The sequence below is a fragment of the Ascidiella aspersa genome, chromosome 7, assembly GCF_963924565.1.
Source record: "Ascidiella aspersa chromosome 7, kaAscAspe10.2, whole genome shotgun sequence".
NCBI classification, from domain to species: domain Eukaryota; kingdom Metazoa; phylum Chordata; class Ascidiacea; order Phlebobranchia; family Ascidiidae; genus Ascidiella; species Ascidiella aspersa.
In genome coordinates, this window is record NC_139453.1 from 31,546,655 (window position 1) to 31,558,221 (window position 11,567).

At 34.5% G+C, this 11,567-nt stretch overlaps 1 protein-coding gene across 1 annotated transcript; it reads right to left on the bottom strand.

Annotated features, from left to right (window-relative positions):
• Positions 1 to 3,807: 3,807 nt before the first annotated feature.
• On the bottom strand, positions 3,808 to 11,529 carry LOC146139006 (sphingomyelin phosphodiesterase 5-like). The gene is made up of 11 exons (XM_083394018.1): positions 11,450 to 11,529; positions 10,602 to 10,822; positions 10,154 to 10,281; positions 9,522 to 9,853; positions 8,980 to 9,145; positions 6,883 to 7,057; positions 6,268 to 6,416; positions 5,841 to 5,969; positions 5,373 to 5,486; positions 4,733 to 4,871; positions 3,808 to 4,490 (listed from the first exon to the last, which is right to left on the bottom strand). The coding sequence occupies exons 1-11, from the start codon at positions 11,502 to 11,504 to the stop codon at positions 4,395 to 4,397; spliced, it is 1,704 nt and encodes a 567-aa protein (XP_083250144.1). The 5' UTR covers positions 11,505 to 11,529; the 3' UTR covers positions 3,808 to 4,394.
• Between the last annotated feature and the right edge of the window lie 38 nt (positions 11,530 to 11,567).

The window sequence follows — 11,567 nt, forward strand, 5'->3', positions numbered from 1 at the left end:
TAAATTGTACTTTTCAGGTTCGTTAAAAACGAATTAATTTCCAACTTTTAGCTACGAAATTACCTGCAATGGATATCGCATTTCAAAACATACAGAGAGAGATGCACTATTTGATAAACATTTAAGGCTGAACTAACCTTCATAGTCTGCATTTATTAGCATTTGTTCCCGAGATATCGGGAGTGCAGCGCCATATCCTCTGATAATTAGGTGTGAAATCAAGGCTAAGCACACCAGAGGTCCGGGAATCTAGCACAACGTAATCTTTTTCTAGAATATGTGTAATTTTCTCATTCTAATGTGCAGACAAATTTCTCTAAATACAACTCAGATCCACACTTGCCACAGAAAGCAGACTGGCTAACAATTACAGCAAAAACAACATATTGGTTTTGTTTTTTAAACCTTACATTGGAAATCGCAGACTCCTCTAATATAAGTTGTATTTTTTCCAATCCTTCTGTTAAAACAATGTCGTCAGTAAAAAGTTAAACATAAACTATACCTTGCATCAGCCACAACCTTAAAGTTGGTGCAAGTTTGCAAAATGCCTGCAGTGAAATACAATCACCTGATTGTTTTACAACTCTAGAACCTAATCACAACAGGTCATTATGACGTCATATACACGGTTGCTGCGAGAGTTTTTGCATAAGTATCAACAAACTCCTAATTAAAAACGAAAAATGGGCTTGAAACGTAATTAGACAAGATAGTTTTGTTTATATTAATCAACTGTTTTATTAAAACTCCAAAATCACTTAGGTTTAATTGTTAAAGGGTAACAAATTGCTTTCAGTATTATTATTATTGAGAACAGTTACTTCAGGCACTTGCATCGCAAAGTAAAACTTCTTTATTTCAGCCGAGTGCTGGACAACTATTATTTATTAATAATTTCACTCGAGTGTTAATTTCTAAAGTCTTCACAACACATTTCCACTGACGCTTAATAATCGACTCCAATATGTTGTGGTTACGGTTGAGTTGTAAACCGAATCGTATTGTTCACCAAAAAGCATTTACAGACTCGAAGAGTAGCAAGTAGGAACACAAACGTAGCATTTTCGGGCGCTTTCTCACGGTATCTGTATGTCGAAGGTTGATGGTTCGAATCTTACCACAGGTCAGTTTTCGCCTCGCCTAAGTAATTCTAAACAGGTCGACATGCTTTGAGGATTCGCTGCAATAATTCAAACTGACGAATAAACATCGCATACAACTAACGCCTACTAACAGTTTGTATTTTAAAACCAGATATAAGTCCCCACACAGAACATACGAACCTACACATCATGTGCATATCGATACACAAATATACCCACAAATACCTACACGCCACAATTACAAACATACCTGCACGGTACACATGTATTAATAGTTGCACAACATATCAGTGGGTGTATATTTTTGATAAATTGACCCGAGATGCCAACATACTTAGGAACACTACACACGGATCTGTTCATTATCTTCAGTAGAAAGAGAGTGGCCCAAATAATAGATAAAAGATTCAATTGCCGAAACGTTTGCTAATAAAAGAATAAATTTTTTATCTATTATTTGGGCCACTCTCTTTCTACTGATGACCCGAGATATTATGAGAACGCACCGGGTTGATCAAATTTAAGTCGTTTTACAGAATCTTAAAACGAGAAATACCTTGAAATGTTCGAATCAAATCGATGAATAAACGATTCGAACCCACAAGTTACTTTAACAAAGGGCATAGTGCGATTATTTAATGTTATTAGCATCACCAGCTTTAAAGGGTTAATCACCTTAAGTCGCCATCAGGAAACAAACCTACTGCACCTTATCGATTGTGACGTAAGCGCGTAGGGCATTGTGACGTCGTGTTTAGATTGCCGGTCGGCTCTCCACGCATAGCTGCACACGCCAACAATCGACGATTGTTTCATCGGCTGACGTCACAATCATCACCCTTCTAGAACCAGTGAGGTTTCGCGGCCATGGTTTTCCACAACGTAAAAACGTAAATTATCTAACTTGTAGTTTGTTTTGCAATAAAACAGTTTGTTTATGTATTTATTTGGTAATTTCTTGGTTTTATTTGTTTACATTATGACGTCATTAAAGTAAATTGCGTTAAGTTTGAAATCGCGCGGTGATTACCCGAACGGAACAAGGTTAGCATCGCGATTCTCCGGTCATGATTGCGAAAATGTGAAATTTAAAACTATGAATACATGTGTGAACATTGTAAACTAATTGTTTCCAGTTGAGGGGCGGAAAACCAACGGCCCACGGGCCAAATACGACCGACAAGCAAACCATTCGGTCGGTGACCACTTTTATAAATTGGGCATGACGCAAATTCCACATATTTTTTTTGATTTTTTAACTAAGTAAAGTATTTTTTTGCGCTTTATACAAATCTTGTCCTGTATCGAGTGTGACATGCGGTACGAACTCTTTTTAATACTAAAACACCATAGTTTTACCCCTAATTAATACAGCAATAATATACTTGCAAGGCGCAAACCGTTATACGCTTCAAACAACTAGTTACACTATGACGTAAAAGAAACGAATTAAACTAATATTTACACAAAAATATCTTACATTACAGAGTTATGTTGCAATGTATAGCACAAAAAATAACCAACGACAAAAAATCGTTCATAAATTCGAACCAATAATTTGATTAAACCCTAAAAACTATCAACGAATGCATGCTCACCACTGCCACCTAACGGTAAACACACATCAACTTTCAATGGTAAAATTTTATTGCATTAAAACGGTTAAAACTTTACACAAAATATAGATTATATCGTTTTGAAATAAATAAGAGGTAAAATATTTCGTCATGAATGTTGCGGTAAGTACAAGGGGTGGATCCCCGGTTATGAATATCAACTTCGAACTTTAATCCAAATGTTGCTTTTTGTTTGAGAAGGTATATGAGCTTAGCAGGAGGTTTTTCAGCAGCAACAAAGGGGGTCGGTTTAAAACAACCAGAGTCCGACTTCGAATGAAAAAGTGAGTCCAACCCTGGCGAAAATATAAACCAGAGACCGACTCGGGCCAAATGTTCATGTAGTTCACCTTTTTGCAAACTTTTACAATTTACAATTGGCGGCCATATCAGTTTGTAGTTTGTTACTGCGCATGCGCACGTCGGACTAGGTAGCCATAGTATCAAACATAAAATGCCTTATCGAAATAGTGAATAACATTGTGACGTCTTTTGAAACACTAAGTTTTAAAACTTTTTACAAGTTTAAATCGCACTAAGACGTAAGAGTACAAATCCGACAGAAGTAGCACAAAACTAATAAGCAAAAACACTAAGGTTCATCAACGTTATATAATTTAAGATTAGCAGCAAGGCAAGGAATACCATCCCACACAGAAGTAACATTGTGTTAATAATAACCACGCATTAATCACCTATCATTATTTGTTCAAAGTGTAAGCACCAACCCAAGCGACATACTGACACACAAGGTTACAAACCCCAGTTGCCATAGCAACGTGCCACCTCTCCCGATAGCAAATGACGTCATCATTATGCTCAAACAAGTAAATCTGACACAAGTTAAAAGTACAATATTTTTAATATTTGAACTTTTTCGGTCAAAAGTAATATTTTTGGGCAAAAAATAGCTTGAGCGGAGTAAAACTTATGTTATTATATTGGAAACGACCTTTTAAAAGTAAAAAAAAAAACGCTTAAAAACATCGCAAACATGCCAAAGCTTGATTGGTTTAGTGTCGAATCGGTATCGATAGCACCGTTTAGACAAGTACCGATATTACCACTTGGCATCGGGTTTCGGACCCTATCCGATATTATCGAACATCCCTACATATGACGTCATTCAAGCAAACCTCCATGAACCAGTTATAACCGGTTGGAACTGGTTTGGGCTTGATCTACTTCAAAGCGTTTATGCCCGAGCATTCAAGGAACGCTGCTTGCAATGATAACGTTAGAATGCCAGGCTTCGGGCAATCATAACATTAAGCACCTCACTACATTAGCCTATAAACAGGGCTGCTGGCCTTCGTTCGATAATTTGTTCATTTTCAACGTCTACATTTAAGTTGTTCTCATTTTTGAAAACTATGACTACCTTATTATGTCAGATTTTTATCATAGAGACCATTGTAAATACAGACCAATTTACGTTTTCTTAATTAAGATTGTTCGCTTTGAATAATATAGTTAGTCGTCCTTATTTTTGTGTGGTAGAGCGAAGGCAGCCCTGTGTATAACAAACCTAAAATAAAGCACATTTCTATCCTAGAACAAGAATTTCCCAAGTAAAGGAACGTTGAGAGCAAAAGGTAAAACATTAGTAATCTCATTTGCGATCTTGTGATGTTTCACGAGAATCACGAAGGATTCCTTTCACATGAAAACATCACGAAGGATTTCTTTCACATGAAAACATCATGCCGATTGGAATGTGATCACTTAAAGTTGCCAGTCCCGTGAAAAACTTGTAATCTTTAACTTCCTGTCAAGTAAAAACAATTTGAAAACACTTTGTTGTGGATCAAGTACAAATTGCGCGCAAATACATAAAAAACATACACAAAAATTAGGCAACTGAATTTATAAAAACTTTTAAAAATTTGCAAAAAAATGTGAATCTAAGAAACAAAATATAATTAAGAGCATGAATTGTTAATTTTTTTAATAAGTAAGCGCAAACTAGCTTCTGTCCATATACATAACATACGTAATAAAGTGTATTACCAGGTTGAAGTGTTGGCAAGGTTTGTAGAGGATGTAGTCAATCCTTCGCTTCCCATCCCCGGTTCCACTTAAACTTGTGAATTTGTTGGACATCGTTGAAGCCACGTACTGTGGGCGCTCAAGCTCAGATACAAGCATCCTGGGGTAAACAAGCACTTTATCAGGGGTAAGCGCAATGCTTTTGGCCCAAAGTCGGTACAAGTCATTTGCAACCTCATATACTGGAGTAAACAAATGATATTTACCTTGATTTGAATCAAAAGTAATAAAGGATTAGTTAAAACCGTGTCCCCAACCTACGGTCGCAAACCGAAATTGGGGTTTGTTAGATTTGTTTTTGTTTTTCTGGTTTTCAGGTGAACAAAAATTGTAAAAAGGTAGGTTTTTTATTAAATACAAAATACAACCGAAATTATCATTATTTCACAATAGCGCTTTCGAGCAATGAAGGAAAGGACAACCAATTTTTTTGGGGGAAACGGTATTACTTTAAAGTTCAAATTTATTGCCACTTTTATTTCAGTTTTTCCAGTTTTGAGGAAGTTGGCGCAAAACATGATCAAAACTTTTACAATTCTAATTATTTTTTTCTTTATTCTATTAATACAGCATACTACTGGCTACTAAGCAAACCACCGACCTCTGCAGTCCCTGTGGGGTCGCTACCGGGGGGTTGTGGAGGGTCATCTGCTTCAACTCCGTCCCCACAACCCAACTGTGCTGCTGCCCACTAGTGGCGTCCGTGCAGTGGTCGCTACAATTAAACAGGGTGTTAGAAAAATTAGGGGATAATATATATTTAAAATAACAATAAAAACCTTTATTTCTTGCTATTTTAATTGAAAAGCCCTAAAGTACGATTTTAATTATTATTATGCCTGGAAGCAACTATTTTATAAATAAAATGGACCTCACTTATATTTTGGAAAATTCCATAAAATAGAGAATATAGTAAAAACTTTTAACCCTAACAACAAACAATTCGGTTCTGGCTTTAAGCATGAATAATAAGCTCCCGGGCGGTTTGAGTTACAACAATGTTTTTATATTTAAACAAATCAAAAAAAGAAAGAAATGTTGTGATATTATAATTTGCCAACAAACTCACAGATAAGTGTCAAAGAAGTTGCATTGCCGCTCGAGATTGTCGTAATGTGAAACTTTATCGAAGTTGAAATCACCAGTGATAACGTTAAATAAAACAACTTCTTGTGGTGACTTTCTGCGACTTCTTGAACTAAAGAAAACATTGTTATTATCAAGAAAGATATAAATAAATTCTTATTGTGTTGAAGGTACCTTTGTCTAAATAAAAATAGGATTAAATATGAATGGTTCTTGATACAAACAATATAAAATTTAGGTTAATACAGTTACAGTGAAAACAAGCAAAAGTAAAAAAGAATAAATTTTTTGTGTGATTTTGAACAAATCCTACATTTTATTAAAACTCCGAAATACTTTTATCAAATTTAAACAGATTTTTTCCATTTTTAAATCTAATATATTCCATTAAGGCATCACACAGAACTCACTGAGCAGCGAACTCTTCCATCCATTTTACGATGTTATTGAGCTGTTTGCACCGAACACTGGAGGCGCTAGAGTGTGACCATGCTTGCAGGTGGGTGGTTGCTAGGTAACCGACCTGGTCGGCACCGGAACCGTCCGGACCCAGGTACAACTGGATAAAAAAAATAAGTTTGTGCAAAATATGTTTCAGATTTTTTTTGTATATTTAGACATCCAGGAAGAAATCAAAACTATGGCAAACTTGAAAACAATTTTAAGCACAAATTCAGTAAGCTAAATAAAAGTTAATGAACTAACCTATTGTTATTTTAAAACCAATAAAACAAAATGAGGCCAATTTAAACCTATTTCTAAGGGAAAGTTACAAATTAAGGTCAATTGTTAAATTATTTGTTTGAAAAATAAATGGTAATGAATAATATCGTCGGTCAAATATTAGTTTCCTTTGGTCCAATGGACGTATGGTATTTAATTTTTAAAGCAGTAAAAGTCAGTTAATATATTTTCATCTTTAAACTCTAATTAATGTTATTAGTCTTTGCAAGCCAAACCACATTTGAGGTAATTTAAATAATTTCTGAGGGATCAAAAACTAGCAATAAATTAATATTTTTCACTTTTGTCATTAGAAGTCCTTTGCAAGCGGCTTTATCATCTCTGTGACCATCGGGGAAAGCTTTGAACATGACGTCGATAAACGGGAACTTGCTGGCGATGCAAAGACCACTTCCAAGTAACGATATTCTACGGTCGTGTAGAGGCCACGATACATCGTAAATAATGTATGGGTACCTACAAGATTACATAATATGCTTATTACAGGTTGTAACGTGGGGTTTTGTCATCTATGAATCACACTTTTAATAATTCACCAGAAGTCATTTGTTGGCTTTTGAAATCTGAATAAACATCTAAACTCAGTTGTCAAGTAATATTTGAGTAAAATTTATAAAAAAATAATATTTTTGTAAATTTTAACAGAATAATATCAAGTTTTCCTAAATATCTATAAGACATATTTCTTTACATTATGAAATCAACAAAAGATTAGAACACTGTATTAACTCACAGTAAATATAAAAAAGAGACAGATTAAAAAACATATAAATAAATTTGTAGGAAAATGTATATTTGCAATCGGCAACTTTAAAAATATTCTTAACAAATCAATTTAATTGTTGTACAATGTTTGACACCATTTTATTCACTGTTTTTCGGTTTGAAGGTTTAATTTTAAATTTATGTAAATATTTGTAACTTTGTTAATTGGACAAACTGCAACTGTCAGAGGGGCCACTTTGCATAATTTATTTGAGTCTTGTCTGGTAGAAAATACATATTTACATAAACATTGTATAGCATTGACTGAATAGCAAATTTGGGCAGTTTCAAATTGAATTTGAATCAATTCAGCAAATTTATAAAATTAGGGTAAATTTACTGAACAAGTATATAATGTCTAAACCAGAGATATATCAGTTTACCAATAATGATGGCAGATATTTTTCTCCCACAGGTATATTAACATCAGTCAATTTGGGTGGATTTGTTTGCAGATATTTTACTATGAAAATATTATTTAGCATTTGCTAAAAATCAAACAACTGTTTTTTTGACTTGCAAATTTGTACTAGGTTGGTATTGATAGAATTTGATTTTGTCGTTCAGCATCATGCAAGTAAACATAAAAAAAGATTAGTATGATTAAATATACGTAGATAAACTGAAAGTTATTTCGATTTGATTTTCAATATATTTAATTTATTACCATATAAAAAAAAGTTCAAGGTATAGAAAAATATCTGTATTGGTGACGGGTATAGGCTGACATAACAAAAAAAATGGGTATCAGTTTAAAAAAGTGATCAGTTGACCTTAGGTCTAGACCAGGGGTCGGCAACCTTTTTCTAGTCGCGGGCCAAAACCAAACTTAGAAAGATCTCTGCGGGCCACACAAAATGTTAACTAAGAATTGTATTATTAACATGTTAGAAATGTGAATCAGGCGGGCCTCGGATCATTTTTTGCACTTAAAAATGTGTTTAATTACATTTAAGGAGGCAGTAAGTGTTGACGCAAAGCGAAAAAAAGCATTTGTCTGTTTTAAAATTAGAGTTCACACGTCGTTATCCGTGCAAAGAATGAAAAGTGTAATAAAACTACTTTGATGGAACGCGATAACATTCAAAGGTAATCTATAGCTTAGTGTTTGTTAACCTTTTTAAGTCCAAGTACACCTGGCGAGCGAAGCGAGTGCGATTCTTTTTTTGTATATATACGGGCATATCTTTTAAATTTCTTGCAAGTTTTTATTACATTGCCGAAAATAAAAAATAAATAAAATGTTAAAAAATATATGTCCAATATTTTAGAATAATTATGTTTTCCGTTTTTTCCGCGACACACTTGGCAACCTTCCACTGCGCAACGGTAATAAAGAGCTAACCTAGTTCAAAAGACAGCATCAAAACGTAAACAAACCGGATGCAGAATGGTAATTCAAATTTTTTTCGCTCTTACGTAGTTTAAATAGTCGAAAAGTATGTGAAATAGACTCTTTCTCTAATTTATCAAAGAGGCGTCGGGCCGGATGAATTACATCGGCGGGCCGTAGGTTGCCGACCCCTAGTCTAGACCAATAAAGAAAAAGTTTCCCTTAAATAAAATCTTAGACTATTCGCACAATTTAAACCACTAGAACGTAGGCCACCTACTTGTTTCTTAATCCGTCGATAAGTTGTTTTGTTGCTCGGTCGTCAAATACTTCCTGGAAGCAAATAAAGTCCGCCGGTCCGGGAATTGTTTCGCTCACACAATTTTCCTTGCTGCAAACGCTCCACAAGGTGGAAGCAACGCTACGGCTATCGGCCCCGCTTCCGTCTGCATAAAAAAACGATAAGTTATGGTATAATAACTTACTGAATGTTTTAATAAAATATTACATGGATAAAAAGGGTATTAAAATTTTTCCTAACATCAAAAATTCATTTAAACCAATTTCACAAAATTTAACCCATTTCTACCAACATGTGCTTTTATTTGTCTAACAACAACATTTAAATACTACATTCTAAAAAAGATCAGAATAAGATGGGCAATAATAATTAATTAGAGACCATCTTCTGCTTTGTAAGTTTTAATTAAACCACAATGCCAACGAAATTGAATTGGAAATTGTTTTTGAGAAAAGTCAGAAGTGAAAGCAAATGCATAAATGTTGCACAAAGTTCTCCTGAAAGCAAAACAGAAATCTTACCACAACTTTCCGAAGCGTTTGTGTTTGTGTTCAATCCTTCGTTACTCCACGGAGAGAAAAGAAAGTCGGTTTCAGCGTAAGCTCCGCCCTGATTTCCCCGATACGAATTATTCCGCGATGTGTACGCCGTTTTGCCGGTGAAATAGTCGGCAATTTTTCTCCCCCGGTCCACCGAGTGGTGTAAGTTGTTTATGTGAGCGATAAACTCCGGCATGAGGCAAATATTGGCTGAGACGACCGAGAAATTGTTACCGTTACGTCGAGGGAGCGAAGATGTCGGTTGAATGTGAGTTTCCTCTGTAACGATGCGCTTGTATTTTTCACCACTTGATCTTGAGACAAATATTGTCAATTTTAGCAACTTGAAATTCAATTAAAACTTTATGTCATTCTTGGGTGCATATTGCAGGTAAAGTAATAACAAGATAAAATTATGTTGACAAAATCAACTTTACATGTTGAACACAATAATTTGATTTCAAAACAGAAAAAAGTAAAGAAACAAGTTTTTAGATTTTTGGGACATGGAGGTTGTAGTTAAATGCAGAATATAAGTCCAAACAGACATAGTTTTATGTGGGCTTTCATATTTTTACTATGTTTAAGTTTTTAGATGTTCTTTTAAAACTCACCTGACGTGACTTGCCGGTGAAATGTAGGAAAAAGCTCTCGGCCGACAAACTTGGAGCGGACACCAAACAATCGTTGCCACGATAACCAGCGGGGTCAGACACAGTAACACAATAAAAAAACAAAAACCCTGGATGTACAATTATGTTTTGTATTATTTAAAAAAACATAAAACCTATGAAAATACACACTTTGAAACAGCAATATGACACAAAAAATCATAAATAATGGCTTAAGTTTAAGAACAAATAAATATGTGTACACAAGAGAACTTTAATTGTATATATTGAATAAAATTCTAATCGGAAATATTATTTTTAAACCATAAAGCTTATGTAAAAGAATTAAAGTTACGTAACAAAAATTTAAATTTTATTATATATAATTCAAGTAGGTTAAAATATAGAACCTTAAAACAATGGTCTTTATTCACATAATTAAAAAACAAACCTTTAAAATAAAAACCACTAAACTCCCCCGGGTTTCATTCTCATCTGTTGTGTCGATAAAAAGTGACAAAAATCCGTCAAGCGCAAGAACCCAAGGATAGAAACATAACGACGAAGCTGCATAGCTCAATCGGAATACAAAGTTTGACTCAGCAAATGGCCCACCGGGTGGTATTGTAGTATCGTCAATGTTTTCCGAGGAGCCAGCAAAATCCATTGAACCTGGGAGGACAACTTCGGTAAGTAAAATAAAATTATTTCTACCAGGGCTACAGAGTCTGACTCCTATAAGTGGATTGCTAAATATACAGTTTATTTTAGTTACGTAAATAGGTGAAATTCAGACCATACAGCCTGGGCCGGACTCGGGACTTAGTGAAATCACACATTTGACCGGAGTCGGACTCGGGTTAATTTTCACCGACTCCGTAGCCCTGATTTCTACACAAATTTATCTGACATATACAAAACACTATTTATTTCTGCACACAACTTATATGAACTTTGTTAAACTTAATCTTGGCTTAGGAAAAGACTTATATACAGCTGTTAACACATTAGGGCCATTACATTGAGTTCAAATAAAACAGGCCTACTCATGTTAAACAAAGAAATAATTAACTAACATTATTTATGAACAAAGAGATATTCGCGTTGGTTCAAAATGCCTACTTTTGAATGGGCTATGATATTTACGTCTAAATATAGCCTCCATGTATTATGATTCTAAATCGACTCACCTTTTCAATAAACTCGGTTAAAACAACTTTTGAAGATTTTTTATCATTTTACCTTAAAATGTATGAAGGGAAAGTTTCATTGTGATGTCACAAGCATCATTACACTTACCGGAAGCTGCAATATTTTTTTGCACATCTTCAATTTTGCGACGAAAATGAGCCATTAAAAAAACTTGCTTGATCAAATTTCGTGCAAGTGATTTTGTGACGATTTCTATGAACAAACT

What these genes read in the sequence shown, in the direction of transcription:
- LOC146139006 (XM_083394018.1), bottom strand. Translation starts at nt 11,504, where the DNA reads ATGGCTCATTTTCGTCGCAAAATTGAAGATGTGCAAAAAAATATTGCA. An exon ending in AAAAAATATTGCAGCTTCCG is followed by an intron (nt 10,823 to 11,449) that starts GTAAGTGTAATG and finishes TTGTCCTCCCAG; the next exon opens with GTTCAATGGATTTTGCTGGC. An exon ending in AAACGCTTCGGAAAGTTGTG is followed by an intron (nt 9,146 to 9,521) that starts GTAAGATTTCTG and finishes TTTTTTATGCAG; the next exon opens with ACGGAAGCGGGGCCGATAGC.